Source organism: Sardina pilchardus, chromosome 15, assembly GCF_963854185.1.
Source record: "Sardina pilchardus chromosome 15, fSarPil1.1, whole genome shotgun sequence".
Classification (NCBI taxonomy): domain Eukaryota; kingdom Metazoa; phylum Chordata; class Actinopteri; order Clupeiformes; family Clupeidae; genus Sardina; species Sardina pilchardus.
The window spans coordinates 1,400,886-1,417,642 of record NC_085008.1 but is presented as its reverse complement, the minus strand read 5'-3'; the positions used below and the strand labels follow the sequence as shown (position 1 = coordinate 1,417,642).

Below are 16,757 nucleotides of genomic sequence, written 5' to 3'. Positions count from 1 at the left end.
GATACTTTAGCACTATAGTACTAAACAGGGGAGGCTGTAGCACTATGAAACTCTTGAATTTCCCCTTGGGGATCGATAAAGTATCTATCTATCTAAACAGGGGAGACTGTAGAGTACTAAACAGGGGAGACTGTTTAGTACTGTAGCACTATAGAGTACTAAACAGGGGATACTTTAGCACTATAGTACTAAACAGGGGAGGCTGTAGCACTATAGAGTACTAAGCAGATGAGACTGTAGCACTATAGAGTACTAAACAGATGAGACTGTAGCACTATAGTACTAAACAGGGGAGGCTGTAGCACTATAGAGTACTAAACAGATGAGGCTGTAGCACTATAGAGTACTAAACAGATGAGACTGTAGCACTATAGAGTACTAAACAGGGGAGGCTAATTGAGTGTCGAGGTGTAGGGGCATATTTGGAGCGAGTTCAGGTAGCGTTGTTGTGCTCGGCCTCTGAGTGGCCCGGCCGAGGGCCCCTCCCCCACCGACACTGTGGTTTGTGGTCAGCTGTTGCTCTCTATACCTGACGCAAAGCAAGAAATGTGCTGACATGAGACTGCGCTGTCGGAGGAGAGAGTATGGGTGTGTGTGTTCTACTGAGTGTGTTGCTGTGTGCGCTTCTCACGGCGTCTCCAGTCAGAGGTAAGGCAGATGTGTGACAATTAGCGGAAACCTCTGGTTAGCTTATCAGCTTATGTTGGTTTCTATATACTACTGCTGTGTGTTAGATTCTACTGAAGATATAGTGTGTTAGGTTCATACACACACACACGGATACATACACACATACACACACACACACACACTCCTGAAATCCAATCTTCGATGGCAATCTTCAATCAATCTAAGATGTTGTGCCATTGTGTTATTCAGAAGAATAGGCTTTAAAGAGACCCTATGCAACTTTTTCATAGTCATAAAATCGCTTAGAAATCGTTGTTTTGCTTGACTGACCAGTTTTATCGAAAACAGTCACATTTCCTCCCGCCCCCAGTGTCCCTATCCGCTATTACAACCTTGCAACTTTCTGATGAACGATCGTCTGCTGTTTACATCTGGAAGTCAGAGACGCGTAAGGAACAAGAAGAACCACGCTTGCAATTTATATATTTATATATAGCCTATATATGTATAAATATACACGCTAAAGCTGTCGGGGAAGCTCTGCAGAGAAATATGCAAGCATAAAACGAGCGAAAACAAAACCGAAACCAGAGATGAAATCGCCAATCCTGCATTGTTCCTCTTTAAGAATAGGAGATGATTAAGGATTATTATATATTATTTGGGTCACAGTATGTACTGTATTAAGACCAACTAGCAGCAATACACCTGGTGCCAGTGTTTGCTGTAGCCTACTTCAGTAATTAAATAGGATTAATAAATACACACATAAATAGATCAAATTAGGATGAGAGATGATAATAATTAAATAGGATTAATAAATACATACATAAATAGATCAAATTAGGATGAGAGATGATAAGACACTGAAGCTCTTAAAAGGATGAGAGGTAATGCATTGCATTTACCATATGACTCATTGGGGACAGTGTATTGTGTGACTCTCATTGGAGACCATTTATTGTGTGACTCTCATTGGGGACCGTTTATTGCGTGACTCTCATAGGGGACCGTTTATTGCGTGACTCTCATAGGGGACAGTTTATTGTGTGACTCTCATAGGGGACCATTTATTGGCTATGTCCAGAAGTCAAGCGTGCACGCTGGATAGTACCTTCTTTCCAGTAGCATCTTAGTTAGCTTGCTCCTCAGTATGCGTCCCTACCTACATTTGGACAGCACTAGCTAGTTGGCGTCACTTGACTCGGGGAGGGGGGTGTGTTGACCATTTGCATGACGTTTGGAGCTTGACCTGCGCTGCGCAATGGATTATGGGATACCTGAGGGCAAAAAAGATGCATCGATGCACGCTTGGAAATCACGTCAAACGAAGTACCCAACTAGTGAGAGCGCTAGACTTTCGGACAGTCTATTCTGACGTAACTTCCAGAGAATGCACACTGCCCAGCGTGCGTACTGATGTTTCAGACACAGCCATTATTTGATTCTAATAGGGGACCGTTTATTGTGTGACTCTCATAGGGGACCGTTTATTGTGTGACTCTCATAGGGGACAGATTAATGTGTGACTCTCATAGGGGACCGTTTATTGTGTGACTCTCATTGGGGACAGATTAATGCATGACTGACTCCTGCCGTGTGGGGAGTGTTTATTTTATGACTCTGACTCCTGCCGTGTGGGGAGTGTTTATTTGATGACTCTGACTCCCGCCATAGGGGACGGCACCTGCACAGCCCCTTCCAGCCCTGTGTGCTACAAGGCCATCAGGAGAGCAGACGAGGATTTCACATGTGAATGGACGTCAGCTGGGGACATGGGAGGCTTCTCACATACTCTCCACCTGTGGTACAGCGAGCTGCCACACAGACACTTCACATTCATACTCATTCACATTCACTTTCACAGCAAACAAGCACAGCACACTTGCTTTGCACCAGCTAAGTAAATACAGATAAAAGAAGACATCTGAGTTGCACTAGTGTCCCTCTCCCTCTCTTACTTCAATTGATATCAGTAGATCATAAACAAGTATGCTCTGTGACATCTTTTGATATCAGTAGATCATAAACAAGTATGCTCTGTGACATCTTTTGATATCAGTAGATCATAAACAAGTATGCTCTGTGACACCTTTTGATATCAGTAGATCATAAACAAGTATGCTCTGTGACACCTTTTGATATCAGTAGATCATAAACAAGTATGCTCTGTGGCACCTTTTGATATCAGTAGATCATAAACAAGTATGCTCTGTGACACCTTTTGATATCAGTAGATCATAAACAAGTATGCTCTGTTGCATACCTTCTGACAGTTCCAGGCAGGCTACACCAGACACTGAACTGAAGCCTTCCATGAGGCCAGTTTCCCCTATGAGTCTTATACTGGTCACACTAGAGTTTCGAACATTAAAAAAAACTAGACCTGTCTTCCAAAACTATTTTTACACTCTGTGAACAAAACACTTCAGTTAGGCGCCTGGTGTAACCCTGTCTGTAAGTCATCCAAGGTCTCTGTTGTTTTTGCTGAAGGAATGGAACAGAGGGAGTTTATTATGAGCGGACATTTGTTTGTGGAAAACAGTCCTGCACACTGCCATATGAGTACGTGTTTACACACATCCCCCTGCTAATATGGGTGTCTGCTCATAGAGACCACATCAGCTGCTCCTCAGCCCACACCTCCATACAACTGGACCAGTCAGGTAAAGACAGCCTGGACTTCCTCTCCACTCCACTAACTCTATATTCTATATCTATCAGCTACAGATGTTTAACTCTCCACTAACTCTGCTATATTCTATATTCATAACTACAGATGTTTAACTCTCCACTAACTCTATATTCTATATTCATTATATTCTATACAGACGTTTAACTCTCCACTAACTCTACTATATTCTATATTCATTATATTCTATACAGATGTTTAACTCTCCACTAACTCTACTATATTCTATATTCATTATATTCTATACAGATGTTTAACTCTCCACTAACTGCTATATTCTATATTCATTATATTCTATACGTACGGGATAATGGACGACACGCCGTGCGGTTAGTCAAAGTTAATGCACGTTCTAGACGGTCATACGGCCCGACCCGTCTAGAAAAGTGCATTAAAGAGAAACTATGCAGGATTGGCGATTTCATCTTAAGTTTCGGTTTCGTTTTTCATTTTCGCTCGTTTTATGCTTGCATATTTCTCTGCAGAGCTTCCCCGACAGCTTTAGCATGTATATTCATACATATATAGGCTATATATAAATATATAATTTGCAAGCGTGATTCTTCTTGTTCTCTATGCGTCTCAGCCTTCCAGATGTAAACAGGGAACGATCGTCTCCTGAACAAACTGCAAGGTTGCAATTAGCGGATAGGGACACTGGGGGCGGGAGGAAATGTTACTGTTTTCGATAAAACTGGTCAGTCAAGCAAAACAACGATTTCTAAGCGATTTTATGACTATGAAAAAGTTGCATAGGGTCTCTTTAAAGAGGAACAATGCAGGATTGGCGATTTCATCTCTTTCGGTTTTGTTTTTCGTTTTCGCTCGTTTTATGCTTGCATATTTCTCTGCAGAGCTTCCCGACAGCTTTAGCGTGTATATTCATACATATATAGGCTATATATAAATATATAAATTGCAAGCGTGGTTCTTCTTGTTCCTTACGCGTCTCTGACTTCCAGATGTAAACAGCAGACGATTGTTCATCAGAAAGTTGCAAGGTTGTAATAGCGGATAGGGACACTAGGGGCGGGAGGAAATGTGACTGTTTTCGATAAAACTGGTCATCTAAGGGAAGAATCCGCACACTACAAGTCTTTGTGAAAATAGCTTTACTGGTAGCTAGCTTTCGGTCGTTAGACCTTCTTCAGGCAGAGTGAATCATACAGACAACAGTGCTGAGTTAATACACCTGGCTTGATTGAAAACACCTGTGTCAAAAAAGCATCATGGGACATGTGGTCTTTACAAGTCTCTGTATGGAAAAACACTCTGTGTCAGTGAAGCATCATGGGTAGTGTAGTTTAGATAATACATGAAACATATACATACAAGAAAAAGAGAACAAGTCTATGCCTTGTACACATCAGGCGACAGCCATCATAAAACAAAGCACAAGCAGTTCAAAGTTAGGCTATATAAGCACACTCATGTCAAAATCCTCATTTAGACCTGATGGCTGTAGTGACTCTAATTTGTATATCCAGAAGAGTTAAAACTGGTCAGTCAAGCAAAACAACGATTTCTAAGCGATTTTATGACTATATGAAAAAGTTGCATAGGGTCTCTTTAACTTTGACTAACCGCACCACGTGAAGTCCATTATCCCGCTTATTCCACTGTTGCCACTTGCGTTGTGTTCGTTTCCGGTGATCTGCACGTCTGTATTTTACAGCTTGTATGCAACGTGACAGTGCATTTAAACTTCACAACGAGTTTGGCGAATTAATATCCAAGTGTGATACGGTCAACAAATTGGAACTACTTCATAGCCGTGCGTGTATCTAAAGTTAATGCACACCTTATAGAACGCAGGACAATGGGAAACTCAACCGAGCAGTGGAATAAGGATGTTTAACCCTCCACTAACTCTGCTATATTCTATATCCATAACTACAGATGTTTAACTCTCCACTAACTTATACTGGACTCTATTCATCAGCTACAGATGTTTAACTGGAGAGGTGTTCTGATGGGGTTAGTGTGTTCTGATGGGGTTAAGGTGTTCTGATGGGGTTAGGGTGTTCTGATGGGGTTAGGGTGTTCTGATGGGTTAGAGTGTTCTGATGGGGTTAGGGTGTTCTGATGGGGTTAGAGTGTTCTAATGGGGTAGGGTGTTCTGATGGGTTAGAGTGTTCTAATGGGGTAGGGTGTTCTGATGGGGTTAGAGTGTTCTAATGGGGTTAGAGTGTTCTGATGGGGTTAAGGTGTTCTGATGGGGTTAGAGTGTTCTGATGGGGTTAGCGTGTTCTGATGGGGTTAGGGTTAAGGTGTTCTGATGGGGTTCTAACCCCATCAGAACACTCTAACCCCATCAGAACACACTAAGGTGTTCTGATGGACTGCTCCTGTTTCAACCCTCAGTTAAATACCCTGCGCCTGAGATAAAAATATCAAGATCTATAGAGTTGCGCCTAGAGATGAAGAAGGCTGCAGACAACAAGGATGCGGACTATGAGATCAGATATAAGGAGATCAGGGGGAACAGCACCAGCCCATGGGCATACGTAAGGCACACGCACCTCCTATAGTGCCAAGACCTCCAGCATTCTTTTGTGATTTGTCTTTTTATTTTTTAATAATGATGTTTTTTCTGTCATTCATGGTAAAGGAGAAAACGACTGAAGGCAAACCAGGTGTGTGTCCTGCATATCACATTGGGTTTTCTTAGACATGTTGACCTTTAAACCTGATACTTTCACAGACACTATATCCTGTACCAGACATCACACTCACATCCACAATAACCAGGGAACTGATTATCTCACCGCCGCTTCTCTCTTGTCCAGACGTCTTTCAGATGTCCGTACGGCCGGACGCCGCGTATGAGCTGCACGTGCGCCGCCGAGCGAGAGACGTGCGGCACGCGCTGTGGAGCGACGAGACCCCCCTCATCGTCCCCGTCCGTGAGTCGCGTCAAGCCGTATGGACATACAGTAACATAATCACAGCAGTATAGACATAACATAATCACAGCAGTATGGGCATAACATAACTACAGCAGTAAGGACATAACATAATCACAGCAGTATGGACATAACATAATCACAGCAGTATGGACATATCATAATCTCAGCAGTATGGAATAAGACACACTTACAGCAATGTGGAATAAAACACAATACCAATTACAACAATATCAAAACCATCTGAATTACCATCGTGAGCTGGATAAACCAGCTGAAGGTATGTTTTCGCAAGAGTTTTGCTGGTCTAGCTGGTCAACCATAGGGTGGTCAAACAAGCTTAAAGGGATAGTTCAGGTTTTAAGACAGGAAGTTATATGGGTTCCCTGTCAGCAACGTTGTGCATCAGCAATGACTTACCCCCCGACAGCGTCCTGTGAGCCGAGATCCAGCCGGTTTTTGATCGTTTTTGATGCTGAAGAAAGTAGTCCGGCAAGTTTCTGGGGTCACGAAAGTAAAGTGTTTTTCTTCTCAAAACCATACGTGTTCAAAAGAGTGATATATTTGCACCACAAAAACGTTGTCCAGGAAAAATTCAAACCTCTTTATCACTGCACTATTTTTCTCGATTCCTATCACTGCACGCTACTGACAGCTGGCCAACGTTTTTGTGGTGCAAATATATCACTCTTTTGAACGCATATGGTTTTGAGAAGAAAAACACTTTACTTTCGTGACCCCAGAAACTTGCCGGACTACTTTCTTCAGCATCAAAAACGATCAAAAACCGGCTGGATCTTGGCTCACAGGACGCTGTCGGGGGGTAAGTCAGTGCTGATGCACAACGTTGCTGACAGGGAACCCATATAACTTTGTGTCTTAAAACCCGAACTATCCCTTTAACAAGCTAGTCAACCAGCAAACCACCTTTAGCTGGTCAGGCTGTTTTTTTCAGCAGAGTAGATTAACCTTGTCGTCATTGTACAAAGTACAAGTGTAGAGACAAAGAAAATGCAGTCAGGCTCTTGCGAAACGCTGTCAAAAGCGCCAAAATTCACTGTAATGAATGAAACGACCGAAATGACGACAAGACGCGAAAATTTGAGTCTGTATAAAAGTTTTGTAGTTTCGTAGATCCAGTTTGTACACAAAAGATAGATGTCACACTTCTCCCAATTGCTGCCTAATTGTTCGAGCAAAGACATAAGATCCTTTATTGCCTGTAGCTATACAGCTGTCTGTCTCTGTGATGCTGTGATTCTGGCTCTTGCTTGATATGAACCTGCAGCCAGTCCAAACCTATTGAGCAGTCAGAGAGCAAACAGGTTGTTGAAGGTGGGAATGCAGTAATAGTCTGAGAATTGATAAAAGCAACTATGTGTCCTGCTGATGTGTTCCAGCACTTACTGAGCCCCCAGCAGTGACATGGAACACCACGCTGAACGAGGAGAAGAACGCTCGCACACTCACCCTATCTTTGGAGGTGAGTGCATGTGTGACTGTGTGTGTGTGACTTTGTGTGTGTATGTATGTGTATATGTGTGTGCGTGTACAGTATGTGTGTGTGTGTGTGTGTGTGTGTGTATGTATGTGTGTATATGTGTGTGCGTGTACAGTATGTGTGTGTGTGTGTGTGTATGTATCTACTGTATGTATGTGTGTGTGTGCGTGTACAGTATGTGTGTGTATGTGTGTGTATGTGTGTGTGTGTGTGTGTGCGTGTACAGTATGTGTGTGTGTGTATGTACAGTATGTGTGCCTATGTGTGTGCGTGTACAGTATGTGTGTGTGCGTGTACAGTATGTGTGTGTGTGTGTGTGTACAGTATGTGTGTGTGTGTGTGTGTGTGCGTGTACAGTATGTGTGTGTGTGTGTGTCCTGAGTCCGCTGCTGTCTGGTTTCTAGGCCTGTTCTGAATGCGCTACCATAACTCACCTCTCAACTTTTTCATACTCTCTCTCTCTTTCCCTCCCTCTCACTCCATCTATCCTTCTACTCCTCTCTCTTTCCCTCCCTCCCACTCCATCTATCCTTCTACTCCTCTCTCCCCCTCCATCTATCCTTCTACTCCTATCCCCTTTCTTGCATTCTCCCCATCTCCAACTCTCTCCCCCCCCCCCCCCCCCCCCAGCGCCCCCGCTATGAGGTGAGTGTGGGCGGTCTGCACTATCACGTGTCCTACTCCGTTTGGCCCTGTGGCCCTGAGGACACAGGGGTCACAGAGGTCACAGGGGTCACAGAGGTCACAGAGGTCAAGGTCAGCATCACGCTGTCTGAGGCCCGGATCCGCGTCTACGCCAGAAACAACGTGGGCTCGTCTCCCAGCTACAGCTTCACCGTGCCGGCTATCCACCACAGAGGTGTGTGTGAGTAGAGCGTTATCACCCTCACACACACACACACACACACTAACACACACACACTAACATACACACACACACACACACACACACACACACACTAACATACACACACACACACTATCACACACACACACACACACACACACACACACACACACACACACACTCACACTCACACTCACACACACACACACACACACACACACACACACACACACACACACACACACACACACACACACACACACACACACACACACACACACCCCTAACCAGTAGGCCACGGCTGAAGCCCTAACCAGTAGGCCACACACACACACACACACACACACACACACACACACACACACACACCCCTAACCAGTAGGCCACGGCTGCTTCTTTCTGTGCATGTATGACTTACTGAGCATCTAGTGTCCTGCAGACTGCCCCAGGGACCTGGTGCACACACACACACACACACACACACACACACACATTTAACTGCCTCAGTCCTCCCCCTCCCCAGACTGCCCCAAGGGCTTGGACCTGCGGGACATGAAGAAGAAGCATCGCAAGCAGCTCTGCTGGGAGTGGTACCGGCTGGACGACGGAGAGACCCGGCCCGACCCAGCGCATGTGCACAGCGCCACTGGGAGAACCGAGTCCAGCATCACTCAGAGTAAAGATATTATACCAGCATCACTCAGAGTAGAGATATTTAACCAGCATCACTCAAGAGTAAAGATATTTAAAGGTTGGGTACGGAATTCGCAAAACGGCCGGCAGATTTTGAATACATACAACCTCAAGTCCCGCCCTCCATGCACCAACGAAAATTATGCGCGAGAGCGAGCCAGGCTAAATGAAATGCCAGCCTGGCGTCTACAGCACTATGAGCTCTAGTCTCCATACAATCGCCCACATCAACTTCCCCAATTACATTCTTTATTCACCTCCAAAGGGTTGTAGGTAATAGTTCCACAAATCAGACAAGGTAGATGATTTTATAGCCATTATGGTAAAAGCACCTTAGTCTACCAGCCCTTTCGTTCGGAAATTCTAAAACAACGATGCATTTTAATACACCAAAATAACATTTGATATAGGCTACCTTACATCTTTCAGTAGCCATAGGTGTGTATATTTGAATAGAATGGTTTGGTTCTTACCAGGGCGTTTATCTTCTGAAATATCCGAGTTTAGTGCTGGCCCGCTGGTTCGCCTATTCCACTGTAGCTCCAAGCGGTTAAGTTTCGATTTCATGTTTACAACACTCTTCGAGTCACGGTAAAATGTAATTTTTGCTACATAGCTTATTTATTGCGTGGGTGATTGAGTTTCCGTAGGTATCCGCTGCCTTACTATGTATAGAAATGAAGTGACACATACAATTTGAGGGGAACATTGTGGGACGTGTAGCAGGCCTAGTTAGTTTCGTTTCACTTTCAGCACTGACTCGCGGTCAGCTTTCGTGCTATGTGCACGAACGGGTCGCGCGTGCGGGGGGGAGGGGGAGGAGGAAGAGGAAGACCGTTAGATTGACAAATGAGCTGTGAAATGATGATATGAGGTTTAGAATTCTATTGGCTGGAGTTTTTCGAGCCCTGCCCGTTCTGCAGATGATTGACATGTTTAATTTCCATTTCAGTACTTCCAACTCAGTGGCTGTAAGTGGGTTAGGAATAGGATTTCAAGTGATTTTGCAAAAATGACCAAAAAAGCTCATTCCATACCCTACCTTTAACCAGCATCACTCAAGAGTAAAGATATTTAACCAGCATCAATCAGAGTAAAGATATTATACCAGCATCACTCAAGAGTAAAGATATTATACCAGCATCACTCAGAGTAAAGATATTTAACCAGCATCACTCAGAGTAAAGATATTATACCAGCATCACTCAGAGTAGAGATATTTAACCAGCATCACTCAAGAGTAAAGATATTTAACCAGCATCACTCAAGAGTAAAGATATTTAACCAGCATCAATCAGAGTAAAGATATTATACCAGCATCACTCAAGAGTAAAGATATTATACCAGCATCACTCAGAGTAGAGATATTTGACCAGCATTACTCAAGAGTAAAGATATTTAACCAGCATCACTCAGAGTAAAGATATTTAACCAGCATCTCTCAAGAGTGAAGATATTTAACCAGCATCACTCAAGAGTAAAGATATTTAACCAGCATCACTCAGACATATTTAACCAGCATCAGTCAGAGATATTTAACCAGGATCAGTCAGACATATTTAACCAGCATCACACAGAGATATTTACTGCTCTCATTTAGGGTTCATTACGTACATACTGTACAGTAGGTGTGCAAAGTCACTTACAGAATAGTGCAGAGACATCTTCATCAGTGACTGCGTTTGCATGCACTTTAGTATCCCGATTATGATCGGGGTTTTGAAGTATCCCGGTTTTGTACTTGCACATGTAAACATCATACCCCGATTCGGAACCCCGGATAAGCCCTTATCCAGGTTACGAGTATTCCGGTTATGCTAGGTGGTGTACTCCCAGAGAAACCGGGATACTGTTCCATGTATACACCTTATGCCGGTTTCTCAGGCAAAACACGTATTACATTTGTAACCGGGATACGGAGTGCTAATAGAACTTTAGTGTTGGTAACCGGAGTGCTATTATTGATCATGTAAACACGGATATTAATAACCGGGTTTCTCTGTGTTCATGTAAACACCATATCCTGAATATGATCAAAATCGGGATAAGCCTCATAACCGGAATACTAAAGTGCATGTAAATGCAGTCAGTGTGTGTGTGGTGTCTCAGGGCCATCTCAGGGCCACATCAGGGCCACTTCAGGGCCATATCAGGGCCATATCAGGGCCACATCAGGGCCACATCAGTGCCGGCGTTGACCCTGCTGTTGTGTGCAGTTGCAGGGATGGAGGACTTTGTGCGCTACTACTACTTTATCCACATGAGGAAGAAGAAGAATCTGCACACCCTCTACAGCTGCCCTGTGTACAAGACAGAGTCAAGTATGTGCTCTACACACACACACACACACACACACACACACTCTCTCTCTCTCTCTCTGTTTCACCTGCTACAGCTACTCTACTGTGTACAAAACAGTCAAGCATGTCCTCTGCACACACTCTCTCTTTCTATATATATGTATATATCCCTCTCTCTTCTACTGTTGTTAACACAGGTATCAGATTATATTTTTTGTATATCATATTGTTTGATTTTCATTTCATAATTTTATAAAAATGTTGTATAGTATCCTGTTTAAACATTATCATATTGTCATATTATTGTATACTTGTGTGACGTGTGTGTGTTTCCTCAGCTCCACAGGTGAGCACTGTGTATGTGTGTGTGTGTGTGTGTAACGTGTGTGTGTTTCCTCAGCTCCACAGGTGAGCACTGTGTATGTGTGTGTGTGTGTGTGTATGTGTGACGTGTGTGTGTGTGTTTGGTCAGCTCCACAGGTGAGCCCCCTGAACCTGACGGTGCCGGTGGTGACGCCCACATCTCTGCAGGTGTGCTGGCTGCCCATCCCTGTAGCCCAGCAGCGGGGGTTCCTCACACACTACCACCTCTGCCTGTCAGGAGGTGAGCGGCACACACACACACTAGGGATGACGAAAACTAAAAATTTTCTTGACCGACCACCGAGGCTCATTAGCCGGTTGAAACCGGTTAACCGATTCGTTTAAAATAAATTATGCTATTTGAAATAAAAGCCACGGAAAGTTGCCTAGACTGCAACACGATAAAACCAATGGATAAAACAGTGCACTTCCAGATTGCAAAAGACGCACCGGCCACCGCTGTGACCGCGTGCCAAATGTTTTTATTGGTTTATTACGTAGCCTAGCCTACAAGCAGGCATTATGAAAAATTGAGTGTGAGGGATAATTTGTTAACTTCACGCAAAAATGATCTTCTTGGAATGAGATGGCTAGCTGTAGTAGCGTTTAGTCCACTGTCTTTAGCCTAATTTAAAGATGCCTCTTCTTTTTTTTTTTTTTTTTTTAACCGACTAGCGACAACTTTGGTTGGCTAACGTGGATACGGTCAACCATCGGTCAAACAGTCACCGGTTAACATCCCTAACACACACACACACATACACAGACATACACACATACATACACACACACACAAATGCATACACACACACACACACACACATATACAGACACACATACATACACAAACACATGGCGGTCAGGTTCAGATGACTCAGGTGCATAACATGTCAGCAGTACTCGTTTCCAATACAATTTTTGAAAACTGTGTATGATGAAAAAGCAGACAAATAGCCCTGTTATTGACATGACAACATGCCAATGACAACATGACAATGACAGCATGACATAATGACAACATGACAGAATGTCAACATGACATAATGACAACATAACATGACAATGACAACATGACAGTATGACAGCATGACAACATAACAGAATGACAACATGACAGCATGACAGAATGACAACAAGACAACAGGACAGCTTGCCAACATGACAGAATGATATTTGACAACATGACAGCATGACAACACGACAGAAAGACAACATGACAGAATGGCAACATGACAACAGGATAGAATGAGAACATGACAGAATGACAACATGACAGAATGACAACATGAGAACATGACAGAATGACAACATGACAGGAAGACAACATGACAGAATGGCAACATGACAACATGAGAACATGACAGAATGACAACATGACCGATTGATAACATGACAGAATGACATCACAACATGACAGAATGACAACATGACAACATGACAGAATGTCAGCATGACATAATGACAATATGATACATGACAATGACAACATGATAACATTACATAATGACAACATGACAGAAAGACAACATGACAGTATGACAACATGACAACATGACAGAATGACAACATGACTGATTGACAACATGACAGAATGACAACATTACAACATAGCATCATGACGGTTGATGGTCTTGTCTTGGTTTGTTCTCTTGGCTCTGATAGACTGTGAAAATGTCTCTGAATCTCAGACCTGCAACACATTCCAAAAACTCAAGCCTGGTTCTGAGTACAGCATCTCTGTTGCCGCGGCGACCCGTATGGGTTCAGGCCCTGTTGTCACGAAGAAGATCTGGACGAGTGAGGATGCCACTGTAACGGGTAATGTGGCATTCTCTGTGTGTGAAGTGTGTTAGTGACAGACAGTCAGTGAGTTTGTCTCAGGCACTGCAGGTGCCTCTCATACACTATCAGCACACACACACACACACACACACACACACAAATTGATGATGTCAGAATTTCATGATATACATTTCCATCAGCACTGTGTAATTCCAGAGTGTCAAAACTTAATCAGAACCGGTTTTGACTGCACTGGAATCTCAGGGCCCATACCACAACAAACACACATAACAGACCTGTATCACAATAAGCACACATAGCAGACCATAATCACACATAACAGACCTGTATCACAATAAGCACACATAACAGACCTGTATCACAATACTCCAGTGTAGCACATGATCATGCCAGTCCGTTTTAATCACTTTGTTACTGTGTGCAGTCATGCCTTGCTAGCGGAGCATCTGTTTACTATATGCACTGCCGACTCTCTCTCCTGATTGCGACATTGCGACGCAGCAGATAGAATGGCTCATCTTTGGATTGTTTCCATGTTGACAAGTTGGATTTCATTGACAGCACTTGTTGACAAACTCTATTGAAACTTGTGTATGTCATCATGCAAGGCTGTATTTTTGTCTGCTCTGATGCATCAGACTTCCCTGAGTTTGCTACTCCTGTATGTATCAGTGTATTGTGCAGTGTGTTTTGCCCATTCATCCTCAATCTTCTCAATAGCTACGTTTACATGCACCCTTTCTAATCCGATTCAGGCCCAATCGGAATGAAATTCCTTCATGTAAACAAGACAATCGGAATGAAAATCGCCGATCGGATTGAAATTTGGATCGGATTGAAAGAGGTGGAACGGACCCGTCCGGTAGTAAAATAGATGTCATGTATACACTGGATCGGATCGTTCCATACTACTCTTCCCTTCTGCGCATGTTCAGAAAAGTAGGCGCAATATTTCTCTATCAAAAAAGCCACCACGGTGTAGGCAGAGAGGGTTAAAGCTAGTAATGAAAGATCTTTGGTTAGGTGTAAACATAAGCACTGGGCGTGAGGCTGAACCATATGTTTCTTTTAGGTCTATGGGTTGAACAGTGACGGATAACATGGCATCGGAAGAATAGGCTATTTAGTTTCGTGACACTTTCAAAACAACCACAAAATCTGACAGCATCTTTGAAGTTTAAGTAGCCCACTAGGCTGCAGGCAGTTGCGTAGGCTTTGGCTAACTGGCTTTGGTTAAAGCAACGACTGAAATGCAGTGATGAAGTCTCGTTTTCTGAAAGCCAAATATTAACAGGTAGGCTATGTTTCGGAGACAGATATTTTGCGATGTCTGAAAGAACAGTGTGGAAGCTAGGTAGACGGCAAGGACCTGATTGAATGCATTTCCGTACAAGTTTGAATTTGTGTTGCCGGGACTTGTTAAACAACATCTGAGGTGCAAAACAACTAGCGAACAGTCAGACGTTTTGGTGGTTTGCAACCCCGTCAGATTACACGATAATCAGCTATATTTTTAATTTTGGCTTTGGAATAGGCTACTTCTGTATGACCGTGCATGAAGTTAGCATTTGCTGACCGACTTGCTGTGCAGTGTGAAATCGGCCAGTGAGCGTGTTAGGACGCAATTTTAGTTTATATTTTCGTCGTTTTAGTCATTCTAATTATAAGGAAAAGAAACGAAACTCTAGGCCTATGATGTTGCTTTTGAACAGAAGAAAGCAGAGGCAGAGGATTGGAAGTAGGCCTAGGGAATATCTCACGCCTCAAACGTCATAGGCTATAAGCTCTCACGTCCATCTCGGGGAGCAAAACTGCAAGCAGGCTATATGTGCGTGAAGCTGACATGTAAACGCGCGCTTCCAAAATACTCCTTGCCATGTAAACTTCCACTTATCCGATTGGTCATTCCGATGGTTGCATGTAAACGTAGCTAGTGACACAGGGAAGGCAATGAAACACGAAAATAATTCTTGACGGTCTTTTTAACAAAACCCCTAAACAAAGGTTAGGGTTCTGACTTTATTGAGTACAAGACAAAATAAGATAAAAAGCCTACGCACGCACGCACGCACGCATGCACGCACGCACGCACGCACGCCCGTCCAGCTGTTGCATGATTGCAGGTCTCATTCAGATCAAGCCAGAAACCTGGTGTGTTGATGTTGTTTTTTCTGAACCCAAGGAAGCTGTATGGCCTATAGTGATGTACTCTGATGTGTGTGTGTGTGTGTGTGTGTGTGTGTGTGTGTGCGCTCTCTACCCCGCAGGTTCCCAAAGGGATGTGATCATCATTGTCTCTCTGCTCGTCATCACTCTGCTCCTTTGCCCTTTCCTCTTCATCATGTGAGTCTACTGACAAAGAAATTTATATATTATCATTATTAACTTCACTTGTTTGCGTCAAAGTTATAATCCACACTTTCATGTGTGTTCAAAGTTGTTATTCACAGTTTCACACGGGAGCCTCACAGGAACGCTATGCATCTGCAGATAAGAAACTGGGCATGAGCGAGAGGAAGATTTTAGGGAGGTTTCGACCAAGGTCATGCTGACTTGTTTTGCTCTACTCTGTGCCTTTCTTTAATAAAAGAGCCTCTTTGCGTCGGAGAGCTCAGAGACTGCTTTGGAGAGGGGAGACTTCTCCTCTCTGGTCACTCTCTCCTCTCGGCCGGGAGTCGTTGCTAAAACCTATGCTACTTGTTTGTGGTTCTTGTGTCTTAATATTGGGAAGATTTTCCTGACATACACACACACACACACACACACACACACACACACACACACCCCTAAACAGGGCTGTACACTGCGAGCAGCTCGTCGCAAATGCGAGTAAATATATATTAGTGCAAATTGAAAAAAATAAATTGTCGCACACGTGCGAATACTGATTTCAACCCTTTCATTCGCATTTTGCTCCTAAAATGAATCAACACCAAGTGGATCAAAATATAGTACAATTTTCGCACATCTTTCAGAGTTGACAGCACTGGAGTTGACAACTCTTGCACCTGGCTGGATTAAA

The 16,757-nt window shown here is 43.5% G+C and overlaps 1 protein-coding gene across 2 annotated transcripts; it reads left to right on the top strand.

The window, feature by feature from the left end:
• The first annotated feature begins 563 nt into the window (after positions 1–563).
• On the top strand, positions 564–16,420 carry LOC134102189 (leukemia inhibitory factor receptor-like). Of its 2 annotated transcripts, none has more exons than XM_062556213.1 (14): positions 564–648; positions 2,308–2,437; positions 3,124–3,296; positions 5,687–5,829; positions 5,934–5,958; positions 6,112–6,228; positions 7,629–7,711; positions 8,360–8,588; positions 9,100–9,252; positions 11,486–11,590; positions 12,042–12,173; positions 13,595–13,750; positions 16,003–16,078; positions 16,173–16,420. In XM_062556213.1, the coding sequence occupies exons 1-14, from the start codon at positions 585–587 to the stop codon at positions 16,285–16,287; spliced, it is 1,701 nt and encodes a 566-aa protein (XP_062412197.1). In that variant the 5' UTR covers positions 564–584; the 3' UTR covers positions 16,288–16,420. The 2 variants fall into 2 exon arrangements, with proteins under 2 accessions (XP_062412197.1, XP_062412196.1); XM_062556212.1 differs by having other exon boundaries at positions 8,360–8,594.
• The last annotated feature ends 337 nt before the right edge of the window (positions 16,421–16,757 follow it).